The following is a 17,827-nucleotide window of genomic DNA, read 5'->3' on the forward strand; positions in this document are numbered from 1 at the left end:
TAGGCATATTGGTGACAGATTAATTTAATAATGTTGCAAAGGTAGGCATCAATCCATAGGCCTATGTTTCATTAGGCTACTAGGCTATTTGTTTTGCCTTACTCTTTATTCATTTAGGCTAGGCCTTTTTATTCAGTTATTAATCATCTTCCGTCCTTCGCACTATTTGTTTAACGCACGCATTCTCCGACTTGTCACCTGTCACTCATCATCGGAAGAGAGGTGTTTGGAATTCCCGCGTTACAATCGCCAGCCAATCAAGGTGGTCACTTCAGTCAAGCTTGTGCATGAGTAATGACGTCATCCATAGCCACGAAGACTCACTCCTAGTTTAGGAGTTGTCTGAAAAGGCTTTGTGAATAACTTTTAAGAGAAAACTCCAAGCTAAAATCTTTAAGTGTGATTTAGGAGTAGCCTACTCCTAGTAGTAAGATAAAAACCTTTGTGAATAGCCTACGGCCCCAGTTATTCATCATCTTCCGTCCTTGTGTAGCGCACGCACTCTGAGACCTGTCACCTGTCACTCATCATCGTAAGGGAGGTGTTTGGAATCATGCCCGCGTTAAAATCATCAGCCAATCAGCCAATCAAGTTGGTCACGCTTGCCCATTTACCCAAATGAATGGTTGAATATTACTGATGATCATTGTTATTTAAGAACATGCAGTGTGCGTAGGGTACCAAAAACATCTTGCTCGTAAAAAAGCATCAAAAACGCACATTCTGGCGGGTCTGTTATTTACTGTAGGCTGCGCAAACCACAGGCCTTTATTTTGGGCATTCATTCATTCATTCAACCTTTATTTATTCTCGGAGGGTCATTGAGGGAAGCCCTCATTTTCAATGAAGCCGAGATTACAGAAGCGAAGCAAAGCGCTCCACAAACAAGACAACATTCGAGGCCTTCTGTTGAAGAATTTTATATAAAGCCTGTGCTAACAGTAATCCTCCTGCCCCTGATAGGCCTACCACAGCTGTGGATAGCGTGGAATGTTCAAGTAATAACACAATCCAATGTGTGTCTCAATTGTCCCCCGCTGACCACCTCACACATTTCTCTAGATTTTGCAACGAACTTACATGACACAATGCCATAACATATGCCAGTTTTAGGACACAGAATAATGTTTGTAATGATACCAGGTAGGCCTACGTTTAACAGTAACAAGTGTAATGAGCTATTCATTGTCGAAGGTGCATGGTGAAGTGAAATTCTTACTTTGGAAAACAAACATTTGCCGATAACGCAACTACGCAAATCAAAACAGTGTCTTAATTTGCCCTACATCTTGACTGCAATGTAGTCAATTGACTGCTTGACATGTCATTTTTATTTTTCTGTACAATAAACAAATACATCTGCTTTATGCCGCAGAATTACATTCATATTTGGCTGACTTCTGCAGACGTGCCACTTCCCTCCCCATATTCCAGGATTAAGATAGTAGCCTATACAAAAACCACTTCATACATCAAGTCAAGTCAAGTCAAGTTTATTTATATAGCACATTTCATACACAGAGGTCATTCAATGTGCTTTACATAAACAAAACCAAACAATAATAACAAATAAAAGCATAGAAGGGCAATATAGTCAAAGAATAGTTAAAAGGTAAAGATCATAATAAAAAGAAAAACATAAAACACAAGGTAAAATCATTTAAAAATAAAGACAAAGGCAAAAGTAGTAAAAAAAAGTAATAAAAGACAAAGTAGAATAATTATGAAGGCAGAAGCTGCTTCACCATGTTTAGTTCTAACTGTAGGTTTTACTAGCAGGTTTTTCACCTGGGACCTGAGAGGACGAGAAGGTGTGTACTGCTGAAGCATGTCTGAGAAGTATTTAGGTCCTGCTCCATTGAGTCCTAGCTGCTGCATTTTGTATCACCTGAAGCTGTTTAATAGTCTTTTTAGGAAGGCCTGTGAACAGTCCATTGCAGTAATCAACCCTGCTGGAGATAAATGCATGAATGAGTTTTTCTAAGTCATGTTTTGACATCAGCCCTCTGAGTTTGGCAATATTTTTGAGGTGGTAAAAAGCTGATTTAGTTATCGCTTTCATGTGGCTGTTGAAATTTAGATCACTGTCAATTAATACACCAAGATTTTTAACAGTATCCTTTGCCTTCAACCCTTTTGTGTCAAGGAGAGTGGCAACCCTAGGTCTTTCCTCATTTTTACCAAATATAATTACTTCAGTTTTTTCTTTGTTCAGCTGAAGAAAATTTTGAGACATCCAGGTGTTGATTTGTTCTATACACTGACACATAGATTCAAGAGGACCATAGTCGTTTGGTGATAGAGCTAAGTAAATTTGTGTGTCATCTGCATAGCTATGATATGAAATCAAATTATTTTGAATGATTTGTCCAAGTGGGAGCATATAGAGGTTGAATAATAGTGGCCCCAAGATCGACCCCTGGGGAACACCACAGGTCAAGGACGTTGGTGTTGAGGTACAGTTTCCGATGGCAACAAAGAAGCTCCTTTCTTGTAGATATGATTTTAGCCAGCTGATAACTATGCCTGTAAATCCAACCCAGTGTTCTAGTCTGTGTGGTAAAATATTGTGATCAACAGTGTCAAATGCTGCACTAAGGTCCAGTAGCACTAGGACTGATGTTTTACCTGAATCTGTGTTGAGGCGTATGTCATTGGAAACTTTAATGGGAGCTGTTTCAGTGCTGTGATTTGCCCGAAAACCAGACTGAAAGTAATCAAAATACCCATTTGATGTTAGGAAGGTGGTTAATTGATTAAAGACTACTTTTTCAATAATTTTGCCAATAAAAGGTAGATTGGATATGGGCCTGTAATTGTTTAGCATGGAGGCATCCAGGTTATTCTTCTTGAGAAGTGGGTTTACAACAGCTGTTTTCAGTGACTTAGGAAAAGTGCCAGACAGCAGTGATACATTTACAATTTGAAGGACATCCGCCGCTATGAGGTGAAAAACAGTTTTGAAGAAAGTGGTAGGCAGTGTCTAAGACACATGTGGAAGAGCTGAGATTCTGTACCGTTTTTTCAAGTGTTTCGTAGTCTATCAAGCTGAACTGAGTTTAGTTTCCCTCTGTTTGTTGCTGGAAGTTCAGGTTGTTGAATTTGTAATTGAGCAGATATGTTGAGTCTGATTTTGTCAATTTTACCTTTAAAAAAAGATGAAAACTCATTGCATTTATTAGTTGAGAGAAGTTCAGGCTAATTGTGAGGGGGATTTGTTAACTTATCAACAGTTGAAAATAGAATACGAGTGCTATTTGAACTTCTATTGATAATGTTAGAAAAGAAAGACTGTCTTGCTTTGCATATTTCAGAGTTATATGTGCGGAGCATCTCTTTATGGATTTCATAGTGGATCTGAAGTTTGTATTTACGCCATTTTCTTTCAGTCTTCCTACACTCTCTTTTTAGAAGTTTAACTGCTGGATTTTGCCTCCATGGTGCTTTCTGTTTGTCCTTAACTTTCTTGAATTGTAATGGAGCAATGTCATCCATAATGTTTGGCATTTTTGCATTAAAGTGATCAAATAAGTCTTCAGAGTCTGACAGTTGACTTGACTTTAGTGAAAGTGCTTGCTCAAAGAGAGCTCTTGTCTGATCATTTATGATTCTCCTTTTTACCATCATAGCTGTGTTTTGAATGTGTGGGGACATAGACATATCAAAGAACACGCAGAAATGATCAGATAAGGCCAGGTCTTTAACAGCTGTAGAGACATCGAGACCCTTTGTGATAACAAGGTCGAGGGTATGGCCGAGAGAGTGTGTTGGCCCCTGTACATGCTGTGTTAGGGAGAAAGTATCGATTAGTGCAATGAATTCCTTGGCATAATTGTTTTCAGGATTATCCACATGCAAGTTTAGATCCCCTGATATAATAAGACAGTCAAACTCTATGCAAACAACTGATAGCAGTTCACCTAGCTCTTCAAGAAAAACTTTAGCTGAATGTTTTGGAGGCCTGTAAATTGTCAGTAATAAAGTCAGTAATATCATAAAAAAATCGTTAAAACGAATAGCTATTTGCAATTTGACAAAACACTGGTCCTCATTTTGCGGATGCGAGGACGATATGAGCCTGTTGCATTTAGTTAGATGTCCGAGTCACGCATAATGTTTGAAAACCACTGGTTCGTAATCACAATAATTTAACACACGACAGTTGGATAGCCTACTTCATCATGTCCCCATGCCTACATTTTTGTGAGTAGCATAGAGATCGTTAAAAACAATAAAGTATGGCTTTTCGTTTGGGACATCGAAAACTTATATTTTTAATAGACTACCGTCGAAGATGCTGACTTGCAAAAGCCTCGGGATAACACGTTATCTCCACTATCATCAGTCCCTTGATCAAAGTGGGGAATGAAATAAAAGTTTGAGAACCACTGGCTTAACAAGTTACCTGCAGTCCGGAACACAGAATCTGTTGCAATATTCTGATGATCGGCGATGATATCGGCAAATGTTTGTTTTCCAAAGTAAGAATTTCACTTGACTTCACCATGCACCTTCGACAATGAATAGCTCATTACACTTAACGTAGGCCTACCTGGTATCATTACAAACATTATTCTGTGTCCTAAAACTGGCATATTTTATGGCATTGTATCATGTAGGCCTAAGTTCGTTGTAAAATCTAGAGAAATGTGTGAGGTGGTCAGCGGGGGACAATTGAGACACACATTGGATTGTGTTATTACTTGAACATTCCACACTATCCACAGCTGTGGTAGGCCAGGAGGGGCAGGAGGATTACTGTTAGCGCAGGCTTTTTTATACAATTCTTCAACAGAAGGCCTCGAATGTTGACTTGTTTGTGGAGCGCTTTGCTTCGCTTCTGTAATCTCTGCTTCATTGAAAATGAGGGCTTCCCTCAATAACCCTCCGAGAATAAATAAAGGTTGAATGAATGAATGAATAAATGAATGCAGGCTTGCCCAAAATTAAAAAAAAATAAAAAATTGTTTCCTCGCGATTGGCTACGCATTTAAAAACATTGCAACGTAAAATGCCACAAAAAAGCTGTTTATGAATAGGTCTTAGTGAGTTAGGAGTCCTCTCGACTTAAGCTGTCCCAGACTTAGGTGCTACTTTTAGGTCTAAAATGCTTTGTGAGTCCTAAAGTTAGGAGTGACACGCCCATTATTTTTAGGAGTTGCTCCTAAATTCGCCAGTTAGGAGCTACTTTTAGCCTTAAAATTCTTTGTGAATACGGCCCCTGAATAAAATGGCCTAGCCTAAATGAATCAAGGCAAAACAAATAGCCTAGTAGCCTAATGAAACATACGGATTGATGTAGTATCTTTGTAACATTATTAAATTATAAGACATCTGTTTCGTTGGAAGGGCAAGGGGTAGCAACAGGGCAACACAGAGACAGGCCCGATGGCAGGGCTGTTATGAGAGTATTAAAATATGGGATATTCTACGGGAAAACATTAAAACGGCAAGACAGCGGGGAAAGTTAAAATATGTGATAAACACGGAAAAAGTTGGCATGCATTGTTTCGGTCCCCGTGCACAGGGATTATTTGTCATATTATTAATCACATATGATTATTTGTGAAATTGTGCAAACAGGCGCAACACACTTGAAAAGGAAGGACTGGTAGCATGCAAGCTCACGGGAAAAATTGATTTAAGAACGTTATCACAGTGTGTGGCTGTGGCGCAATTGAACAATTTCTAGCAGGAAAGAGAGGGTCAAGCAACTTGCAACTGAAGCACTCAAAATTCCTTCGGTGGCCCCTTCAATAAATAACGAACAGTCCCTAGATTGCTGCTGGGCTATATGTCTTGGTTCATGTCTGTTAACCACTCATTGCTGTCTAACGCATAGCCTATCTCGCGGTTGCATCCATTACAAACAAACATGCAATGTGAACGTCTGGGATTGGGGAGAGCACTAAATGCTCTACTGAATAAGCACAAAGTCAATCCTTTAAATGAAAAACACTCTTTCAAAAAAATATAATAAACCGCTAATGAAGTAAACTTGTGACCATCAGAAATCGTTTATCGTCTGTAACTCCGTGATAACAGGACGTAACAGGAAGGCATTTGGCTGAGCAACGGAGGTTAATATGCTCTATGTTTTGTCCAAATGATGTCTGTCTATCATCGTTGCACTCGGAGAAAACCAGAATGTTTAATTTGTCCTGCATTTCTTCTACGGCTGCAAACGGGATTCACTCGCAGTTAACCAAATATTTCTTTATTAGGGCAGGCATATTTCTGGCTATTAAATTATTTCTAAACCAGTCTGCTAAAGTCTGTAGTGAAGTCTGTGTAGGGTTTTCCAGGCTCCATTTCTTTTTACGAGACACCCTGCTCACTTGAGCCATCTACCGGTTGTTTGGGTTGTTGCAGCGTCTCACTGGAAAAATACAAATTAAAGTTGCGTGATCCCACGCGCGAACCGCGAGTGAAGCTGGCCAAGTCGAAGCACTGCCCACTGTATGTTATAGTGACCCAACACTGCATTTTGTGGTATGGTAGGTAGTGACCCAAAACTGCATTTGGTGGTATGGTTGGTAGTGACCCAACACTGCATTTGGTGGTATGTTAGTGAGCCAACACTGCATTTGGTGGTATGGTTGGTAGTGACCCAACACTGCATTTGGTGGTATGGTAGGTAGTGACCCAACAGTGCATCTCACACCACACCAATCAGTTTTATTGTTTTGTCACGAAATATCTTATCTTTCTTTCCTGTGATTTAATTGACGGATTTCCAAACTTTCCAACTACTTCTTCCTTGTCAAGCAGCCATCATAAGTTGTTACCAAACATTACCATAACTGAGTATTTAACCTTTGTTGATTATGCTTACGGCAGTTTTAAACTATAGATCACTTGGTGTGTTGATGATGCTTAAGCAGTTTTAAACTATATATAGATCACTTGGTGTGTTGATGATGCTTAAGCAGTTTTAAAGGTGTGTGCTTGGTCCTAATCTGGTGTGTGCTTGGTCTTAATCTGGTGTGTGTTTGGTCTCGTCCCTGGGCAGCTGATAGGGTCCACATGTACTTTGGAAGGTCGGTGGAGGAAATCCTGCAGCGCTCCAATGAGCTGATGCAGACTATGGGGGAGTGGGAGCTGCTGGGCATGACGTCGTACAAACACAACCTCGTCACCTTCGACGGCAACAGCTGGGACGAGCTCACCTACTATGTGGGTACTGAACGCACCAACAGGAGGGAAATGCTATTAGAATGTACTGAAACTGCTATTACATTTACAATGTACTGAAACTGCTATTGTAATGTACTGAAACCGAAAGTATTATGATGGTTTTGAATGTTATTCCTAATTCTTTAACTCGCTTTGGATAAAAACATCTGGTAAATGAAAAAATGTAATGTAACGGTTTTCATTTACTAACCCTATGAAATGTCTTAACACTTTGAATGCTGCGCTGTTTTCGGAAGCTTTGGCCCAGAGTGCCAGCAATCTAAATCATTGTTGATGATTTTTGTAGAGCCACAGCGTATTCTATGTTATAGCTATGGACACATACTATGGCTCGTTTAAAAGGTGAGACTTTAAGCTCTGAGAAACCGTTTATTTCTACATGCCTCTGTACCTGAGAAATTCCAAGCTAAACAGTGGCTAGTTTTCATCAAAATCCCTGTTTTGTTTCTAGATATGGAGATATAGCGTCTTTTATTAAATGTTTTATGAAGTGTTACCTTTTAAGTTTCCGGGAAGTGACCTAGCGAGACCTGGCTAGACTGCCACCAAGTGATAAACCCATGAAAATAAATGGCCTGGTTTTGACCTGACGTGCATCACTGATTCGACCCAAAGCGGCAACCATCAAAAGCCGAGTTATGATTAAATGTCCAGATTGTGTATTTTCATGAGTTTTTGATCGTCATCTATTTCAGTTCAGTTTCACTAATTTAAAAACAGCTAAAAATGCAATATTGCGTTTTTGGCACTCAAAGTGTTAATAACTATAGAACCTGGTCTGATAGAACTGAATCACCTAGAACTGATCACCATGTTCATAGTTTACTTGTGATTGTGATATGCAGTGTTTACAGAGAGGGCCCAGATGAAGTATTCATTTGTTAACATATACACGAGCCTTGAACTTTTAAAGATGGTAAATATTATGAATAGTGACAGCAAATAGCTTGTCATTATAATCTGAGAAGGAATTTTATTATTAAAGGTTGTATCAGCGATAGCGGGGATACGTCACTTTTGTTGATGTTCAAACAAAACAGAGAGCTTGCTCGCTACTCCCTCCCCCTCCCTCCCTCCCATGCAATGAAAACTCTCCTAAATGCACATATCGTCGGTTATTGGTTGAAACACTTCATTTTGCTTTTGAGTGGGTTGCCAACCCTTGCTGGTAGCAATTGTTTTTGTGTACAGATCTCGGACCCTAGACATGTTTTTTTGACGGCCTGCTTATGGGGCAGACAGCTAGCGGATCATTAGGAAAGATTAGATGAATGTGATAATTTATGTTTGCGCCTTTTTTGGGCCTGAAATCGCTGATACAACCTTTAAGTGTTGATTCTGAACCCTGCATGGCAGACATGGGGGACTCGAGTCACATGACTTGACTCGAGTCAGACTCGAGTCACATTTTTTAGGACTTGAGACTTGCTTGATCAACATGTATAAAAGACTCGACTTGACTTTGACTTGCTATTCATGACTTGAGACTTGACTTAGACTTGAGACAAATGACTTGACTTTTTATTTTTTTCATAGATATTAAGGAGTGAACTTTACGATTAGAAAATCTGCTTAGGTTGCATGCGTCACGCGAGCGAACCTGTCATTGTTTCCAAGTGACGCGACAGACCAGTGTTGCACACGCAGAGAAGAGACAATATTCTTCAGTGCCACATATATTTTTTTTTTTAAGTTTGATCTGAAATCAAATAAAGCATCAAAACAAAAGTGCATGAGTGGCTTGATACTCGTTCGTCTCGTTGGCTTCGAATAACTAACCGAGACTTATTGTTTTACATTAACATTAACTCGCATTCTCGTTTGCATAATCACCCGCAAATATCCCAACCAGCCTACTCGTTCACATCAGGCTATGATGGCTAGTTACTGGTTCGAGCAGACTGGCTTAGCTAGCTAGCATCGATTACAAATAAACATGTATTTTACAGCGTGTATCATCTGCTCAAACATTACACAAATTACTAACAAATGAATTACATATCCTTCCTGTGATTTCGGACTCACCTGAAATCAAATAAAGCATCAAAACAAAAGTGCATGAGTGGCTTGATACTCGTTCGTCTCGTTGGCTTCGAATAACTAACCGAGACTTGCTGCTGGCTAGTGGCTACCTAATACCAGCGTTATCTCACAGCGCCACCCCATGACACTTTCCGGTACTGCATATTGTGAGTCTTAATTCTAAAAGACCAAAAATAAGAATGGGGGGTCTGACCAAAACAAGAAACAAAGTACTTAACAGCCACAACCTTCTATGGCGCCACACCAGCAAGTGCCAGATCAAATGAGACAGACTGAGGTAGGCTAACTTGCAAATATGGAAGGCTTTACGTTTATGCCAAAACATAATAATGTTTGTTTGGCTTCACAGATGATGTATCTGACAACTCAAAGGAGAAATGAACAGCAGTCTGCAAGTGCGCAAATTAGCAACATAACTACCACCACGTTGATTTTCATCCGTCAGAAGTTAGTCGTGTTAGAAACCTAACGTCAAATTTGAGGCATGTTAAGAGTTGGCTTTGAATCTATTATGCTTTTTAGTTAACGCCATATTAGGTTAAAACGTGTGAAATGGCAAAGTGAAACATTTTCTTGTCTAAGTTTAATCTTGATATATAGCGAAAATGTTGACAATGTAACCTAAAGTAAGCGCCTCTCTTTCTCCCTCCCTCTTAAACACGTCCCTGTTCCATATGTTACAGCCTAGTAGTAGGCTAACAACAGTAAGTAGGCCTAGCTAACTGCCAGCAATCAGCGAAAAGTAGCTTACTTTACATGTTAGGCTTATGTACAGTGTTGTATAAAGTACTAGAAAGCAATACTTGAGTAAAAGTACAAGTATCGTACTAGAAAAAGACTTTGGTAGAAGTGAAAGTTGCCTTTTAGAATATTACTTAAGTAAAAGTCTTAAAGTATCTGATATACTGTACTTAAGTATCAAAAGTAATTTTCTGATATTTAATGTACTTAAGTATTTGAAGTAAAAGTAAAAAGTAAAAAGCAAGTGGTTTTATTTTTAACTTTTATTGTAAACTTTATTTTGGCTTTCTTATAGTAAAGCATATTCAGGGTTCCCATACCTTCTTAATCTCACTCATCAAATCAAATCACATTCTTTTCTAGGACTTTTTAACACAATTATCTGAAATGAAAAATCAATAACTTATTTCTTTCACAAAAAAAAAAGACCTGCTTGTAGGGAGAACATTTTGGTCATGTGGCATGAGCATTTCTAGGGCTTACTCCCCAGGCCACCGTCACTCACACACACACACACACACACAGGCCACCTATGTCCAGCAGCTACTAATATGCCAGTCATTAGTTGAAACTGAAAAGGTGTCTGTTCATCTTCAAAAGAAGCTGGTTTTCAAAGTTGGCAGAATTCAGTGCCCGGGAGTTTCAGGCCCAAGACCGACCATAGTGGTGGAAATTGGATAAATTAAGCAACATTTCAGCTCTTACTATCCTGTAGTTTTTATTAGTACCATGGTTCAACAAATGTGTAAAGGTTATATAATAATTCACTTCAACTGAGAAGTTAACAAAAAATATTCCACTATTCCACAAGTTAACAAAAACAGAAAGAAAGAAAGAAAGAAAGAAAGAAAGCCTTTGAAATGTAGCCTATCCCACGCTTCCACAAAGAGGCATATTGAACTAATGTTTAGGCTACATGTTTTTTGCATGGGTAGACTATATTGTTGTTTGGTGATTTAGCCTACTCCTTTACTACACCCTCTTCTGAGCAAACAAGGCATAGGTTTATCATGTAGGGTAATTGCTCGTTCTTACATTAAATAACTTTAATTTATCCTCTCTACTTGTCCCTGTAGTCATGGCCTCCTCATCACTAATTTCGGGCTCATCATTTTCAGTGGTCGACTGGTTGATCTGCTGCTCAGTTTCTTCTGGCCTCTTTCTACCCTCCATCCTTCCTGACGCTTGTGTCTACTGTAGGGCCGGTGTTATACGGTAACTGGCTTTCATGTTAACTGGCTGGACTGTTTACTTTGCTCTGGAGTTAACGTAACGCCACTAACCAGTTGACTGACACTTCCCAGCGAAATTGGTAATACTATGCCTACTAGTAAATGAGGTCACCTAGTATGTTATTGTGTTTAGCAGGTTAACACAGCGGATTATGGTGACTGGCTACTGTGTCATCTTGCAATGTTGCCCAAAGTAGCCTATCATGATTCAGTTTACAAACGTTTCACTGATTGCTGCCAGGCTGTGGCCGCCTCTACTTGAAGTGTCTTATTATTATGAACGCCAGCAAATAAATAAAATAAAAAAGTTCAACTATGAGATTCGAACTCGAATGACAAAACTAGAACTATAATCTGCATATTAACCTGATGCATATCACAACGAACGTGAAACACGCATTGAAATGCACAATGTGCAGGATGTCTTCATTTTACACAAAATTACATATCACAAAAGATATGTAATATCAAATATCACAAGATACACGTAGGCCTAGGCTATTTACGTTCGTGTTTTGACATGTTAACATAGGTTTGAGATGTATTGGATTATATTTTAATAATTTATTTCTTATCAAATGATCAGTTGCATGTGGCTCAACAGGTTGATGCGTTGACAATGTTTTTTTAGACTAGCCTACGGGTTCAATCCTCGCCATTCACAGTTTTTTAAATGTACACATTTTTAGACCAGCAATGCTTCCTCAGTTTAGGCTGAAGATAGACTAGGTGGCCGTGGGCAGCCTGACCAGCAGTCAGTGAAACGTAAAAAACATTAAGCCTAGGCTATACTTTGAAGGTCTAAATGGCTTGGGCAATGTAGCAAGATCAGGGATGGATTACTGCACGGGCCTACCGGGCCCAGGCCCAAGGGGTCAGGGGGCCCTGAAGCCTTTGCATGGAATCATTGCCTCAATATCAACAAATGAGGATGTAGTCAAGTCAAGTCAAGTCGGCTTTTATTGTCAATTTCTTTACATGCACTGGTCATACAAAGAATTGAAATTTCGTTTCTTACTTTCCCATGCAGACATAGACATGCTTTAAATACAGACATAGACATACTATAGACATAGCCATAGACAATAAACATTAAATTAAAGTGCAAGACTGAAATATAGAACATGTATGTATCAAAATAGAAATATAGGACATATATATATAAAAAAATAGAGGTAGTTGTGTTGTATATTTATATAGTCTTAACAGTTACATGAAGTTTAAACTTGTGCTTGTGTGACCTGTATATTTACATTGATATGCAGTATGCAGTAATTTCAAGTATATCAGGCTTGATGTGAAGCAGCAACACGTTAGGCTGCGCCCAGTCACAGTGCAGTTCCACAGGGCGGTGTTGGGGGGAGGGGGTTAGGGTAGACAGGATCCTAGTTTCCCTAGGTTCCTGGCTGGCTGGTGGGTGGGGGGCTGTCAGTGATGGGAGAGTGGGTAGAGTGTTCAGCATCCTGATTGCTTGGTGGATGAAGCTACTTGCCAGTCTGGGCAGAGGGCAGGAGGCTGAACAGTTTGTGTGCAGGGTGGGTTGTATCCTTGACAATCATTAGTGCTTTGCGGGTGAGGCGGGTGGTGTAAATGTCCTGCAGGGAGGGGAGTGGTGCTCCAATGATCCTCTTAGCTGTGTTAACAGTGCGCTGGAGGGTCTTCCTGTTCTGATCTGTGCAGCTTCCGCCCCACACTGTGATGCTGCTGGAGACGATGCTCTCAATGGTCCCTCTGTAGAATGTAGTCATGACAGGAGGCGTGGCACTTGCCTTCTTCAATTTGCAGAAGAAGTAGAGGCTGCTGGGCTTTCTTAGCCAGTGATGCTGTGTTGGTGGTCCAGGAGAGGATTAAGCTGATGTGTACCCCCAGAAATTTTGTGCTGCTCACTCTCTCCACAGCATCTCCGTCGATGGACAGTGGTGGAAGTTGTTTGTGGCCTCTCTGAAAGTTGACAACAATCTCCTTGGTCTTGCTAACATTTAGCAGGAGGTTGTTGTCTTTGCACCATTTAGCCAGCAGGTCTACTTCTTCTCTGTAGTGAGCCTCATCGCCCTTAGTGATGAGGCCCACCAGTGTTGTGTAGATCCATAAACTTCACCAGATGGTTGGAGCTGTGAGTGGTTGTACAGTCATGTGTTAGCAGTGTGAAGAGCAGGGGGCTGAGCACACACCCTTGAGGGGCCCCGTGCTCAGGGTCAGAGTGCTTGAAGTGTTGTCCCGACCACGTACTGCTTGTGGTCTCTGCAACAGGAAGTCCAGCAGCCAGTTGCAGAGGGAGGTACTGAATCCTAGCTTGTCCAGTTTGCTGATGAGTTGTTGTGGTATTATGGTATTGAATGCTGAACTGAAGTCTATGAACAGCATTCTCACATATGAGTCTTTATTGTCTAAGTGGGTGAGGGCTGGATGGAGGGCAGAGCAGATTGCATCCTCCGTGGATCGTTTGGCTCGGTATGCAAACTGGAAGGGTCCAGGGTGGGGGGGGTAGGGTGGCTTTGATGTGTGACATGACTAGCCGTTCGAAGCACTTCATGATTATGGGCGTGAGTGCTACAGGACGGTAGTCATTGAAGCATGATGGTGATGATTTCTTTGGCACGGGTATGATGGTGGCAGTTTTGAAAAGTGATGGGATGACTGCTTGCTCCAGAGAGGTGTTGAAAATGTCTGTAAAAACATCCTTCAGCTCTTCTGCACAGTCCTTCAACACTCGTCCTGGTATGTTGTCTGGGCCTGCTGCTTTGCGTGGGTTAATGGTGGCTAGTGTCCTCTTCACGCTGGCAGAGGACAGGTACAGGGGTTGGTGGGTGGGGGGAGGTGGGGTTTTCTGTGGGTGAGTGTCATTTTGTGCTTCAAAACAGGCGAAAAAACTGTTCAGGTCATTTAGCAGAGAGGTGTTGTTCTCACAGCTCCGTGGCGCAGGCTTGTAGTCAGTGATGGCCTGTATGCCCTGCCATAGGCTCTGTGCATCTCTGCTGTCTTTGAAGTGTGTTGTTATTTTGTCTGTGTAATCCTTTTTTTGCCTTCCTGATGCCCTGGGACAGGTTAGCCCTCGCTGTTCTTAGGCCAGCTACATCTCCAGCTCTGAAGGCTTTGTCTCTGGCCCTCAGCAGTCTGTGGACGTCTCCTGTCAGCCATGGCTTCTGGTTGGCCCGAGTGGTGATGTGTTTTATTTCTGTAACATCATCGATGCATTTGGTGATGTAGGAGGTCACAGTGTCTGTGTATTCCTCAATGTCAATGTGGTTGTTGTGGGTGGCAGCTGTTTTGAAGATATCCCAGTCTGTTGTTTCAAAGCAGTCCTGAAGTTGTGAGACGGCCCCCTCCGGCCACATTCTCACCTCCTTCAGAACCGGTTTGGTGACTTTTGCTCTAGGCATGTAGGCTATGAATCTGATTAAATGTAGTATTGGCCATCCCCAAAATGCACCAGAATACAGGAAATCACATCAAACAACCACCCCTCCTCCCACATATACGACAATAAGTGGGGGGCCCTTAATACATCTGGGCCCAGGGGCCCGAAAGTTCATAATCCGCCCCTGAGCAAGATAACACAGTAGCCAGTTACCATGATCCACTGTGTTAACCTGCTACAAACACAATAACATACTAGGTGACCTCTTTTACTTGTAGGCCTAGTAAATAAGTATGGCCAATTTCGCTGGGAAGTGTCAGCTTGGTTAGTGGCTCAAACAGGTTAATGTCCGGTTATCATGCAAGTAGTTTAATTTAGTAGTGGTTCGAGACCCACGTGGAGTTTATTTAGTTTTAGTTATTTGGTGGCATATTCATGGTCCAGCGCATGTAGCCTAGCCTACTACAGACAACCTGACACTTCCAACGTCGACACATCGTGTTGTAGGAAGCTTTATTAAACAACAAAGTGCAGCATCACAAACATGTCTATTTGAACTTCAGCTAAACAGACGAATCTGTGGCCAGGTATCGGAGGCTAAATCATCAGCTGAACACACGTGCAAGAGAAGGGGGCGGTTACGTTAACTCCAGAGGCAAAGTAAACAGTCCAGCCAGTTAACATGAAAGCCAGTTACCGTATAACACCGGCTTGGCTATCCGTATCTGAGAAAACTTTTTGGAAAAGACGGGCTATATGGACCCAACCAACTCTTTTTGGGAGGGGAGAACTCCCTCACGTAGGCTACAACCCATGCAGAGGCATTGCATTGGTGTCATGCACTGAATGCGGAACGTGTCCTACTTTAAGAAAAGATAGACTAACGTGACAAATGTCAATATTTGTTTCCTCACCAGCCCAAAAGTGAAGCGGCCCATCGGGAATTCTCCCGATTACCCACCCCGGGCCTGATTCAGTCTTACTCTTCTTGGACTGAAGACTCCTGCGATGCTATGGATAAATAGCCTTTCACAGGCCGCTAGGGCAGGTAGTCGATGTACAGAAACATTTCTTGCAAATACGGCCACGGGTGTATGACGTTATATTCACCACTACCCTGTTCACCGAGTTCACCACTATCGTCGGGGTGGTCGTCTATGATAACGGGAGGTCCTCCAGTAGGTGCTCATGCTTCCATGGCGGTCCTCCTCCTTTAGCAACAAACAAGAGCTGAAATAGAGTGCGCAGCGCGCGTAGCGTGCATAATGCAATCTAGGAGCAGTGATTCGCCAAACCTCCCTTATTGCAGTCACACACATTTTTTCTAATTTTTTGTTTTAGTAACGAGTAACAAAGATGCTTAGTGGAAATATAACAGAGTAAAAGTATACATTTTATCTAGGAAATGTAGTGGAGTAAAAGTGGAAGTTGACATAAATTTAAATAGCGTAACGCAGGGGCGATTCTAGACCTAGAGCTTTGCTGGGGCACAGGCCCCCAACTCCCAATACATTAAAAAACAAAAAAATTAACGCGCGCAAGATGAAATAAATGGCTAGCCTGATTTGGACCATCACATATCTCCCCTAGGTCACAGACATCCTCCTCCATACTCTGAATAGTTTTACGTCTAGCCCTCAGTATGTCCCCATCCAGCCTATGTCCTCATCTCCTCCTTTCTTGCCTGCCCAGCCTGTGCTTTCTCCCTCCCTCTCTCCTCCTCCTCCTCCTGCCTGGTACTGGACTGCCCAGCCTGTGCTCTTTCTCCTCCCTCCTCCTCCTCCTGCCTGGTATTGGACTGCCCAGCCTGTGCTCTTTCTCCCCTCTCTTCTCCCTCTCCCCTCTCTCCTCCTCCTGCCTGGTATTGGACTGCCCAGCCTGTCCTCTTTCTCCCCTCTCTTCTCCTTCTCTTCGACCTTCTCCTCCTCCTCCTCCTCCTCCAGCACTCTCTCCCTCAATTGTTGTAGCAGCCACTATCCAGCAACATCCAAACTCATAGGCATAAGTAGGCCTATACTCACTGCATGAATTTAATAGGCTTTCCTACACAAGGGAAGCTTATTTTTAGTCAAAATCCCTCCCGGGCAAGGGTCCTATAGACATCCTGGCAATACTGCAGTTCTTTGTAGCTTAAATAGCCTACTAAAGCCTTCATACTGACTTTTGGTGATAATTTGCAAATGTAGCCTATAATAATCTACACAGATGGTTATTCTGATTCTTAGGCTACATTTGCAAATGCAGTAAACTTATTTAAGTTTGCCATCAAACCATTAATCAAATCACAGCACTGGCTATTACCAGCATAAATGTTAATGTTACCGTTAATGTGGGCAAAATTGTCATACCTCCCTCATCCTCCTCATCTCTCCTCACTGTTCCTCTCCCTCTGCCTCTGTTCAGGAAAAAAATTCTGATGTCCATCTGAATAGTTTATCAGAAGGCTATGTTTAGTTTTACAGTAGGACAACTTCACAAACAGTATAGGCTACTTTTACAGGACTCTCTCTACAGTACGTATAAATCATTATTAATTGTCCGCATGTGTGCATGCAGCCTACTGTAGCATGGTGTGTGTGTGTGAGGGAGAGAGCACAAGCTGGTAAACTGTTGCTAAATTTAGGCTACAATGACGCTAAGCATTGAAAAACAGATGCTAGTTATGTGGGCAACACTCTCTAACAGCGATCAACTTGTCATTTTTTCTGTCAAACAAGTGAATTTGTTGTAACATTAAACAGGGGACGACTTACTCTGCTCAAAGTGATGTAACGAGCTCCAACGGATTCCACAGTGTATGTGTGTGCAGTACAACGAAACACTCGGAAGAATCATGTGAACGATTTTCATTGGTTGTTGCGTTCAATCTTACCCAGCTACAGAGGTGCTATTTCCTGATTGGCTATTATGGCCCCTTTCTTTATTCCTTTTTTTTTTTTTTATTGGCTGGTAAGTGACAGGCTCGAGCCATGATTAAAGCAGGCATGGAGATGCGCTCATGAATGTCGTTTCCAGCTAGAGCCGCGCTAGAATTGTACTGGGGCACTGGAGACTTTTACTAAGGCACGTGCCCCAGTGAATAAGGTCTAGTGACGCCCCTGGCGTAAAGTACAGATACGTGAAATTTCTACTTAAGTACAGTAACGAAGTATTTGTACTCCGTTACATTACAACACTGCTTATGTAGGCTATAATATGATATAGCATTGACGGTCCTAAATACTCCTAAAACCCATTGCGCTGTCGCGCTTGTCAA

At 41.6% G+C, this 17,827-nt stretch overlaps 1 protein-coding gene across 1 annotated transcript in view; it reads left to right on the forward strand.

Annotated features, from left to right (window-relative positions):
* The window catches only part of LOC125301215 (5-hydroxytryptamine receptor 3C-like), a 32,618-nt gene that overhangs the window by 7,003 nt on the left and 7,788 nt on the right, over positions 1-17,827 (forward strand). Inside the window, exon 7 of the mRNA XM_048253595.1 lies at positions 7,013-7,176. Coding sequence (XP_048109552.1) covers positions 7,013-7,176 — 164 coding nt within the window. The remainder of the gene's footprint in view (positions 1-7,012; positions 7,177-17,827) is intronic.

Source organism: Alosa alosa, chromosome 9 (genome assembly GCF_017589495.1).
Source record: "Alosa alosa isolate M-15738 ecotype Scorff River chromosome 9, AALO_Geno_1.1, whole genome shotgun sequence".
NCBI classification, from domain to species: domain Eukaryota; kingdom Metazoa; phylum Chordata; class Actinopteri; order Clupeiformes; family Clupeidae; genus Alosa; species Alosa alosa.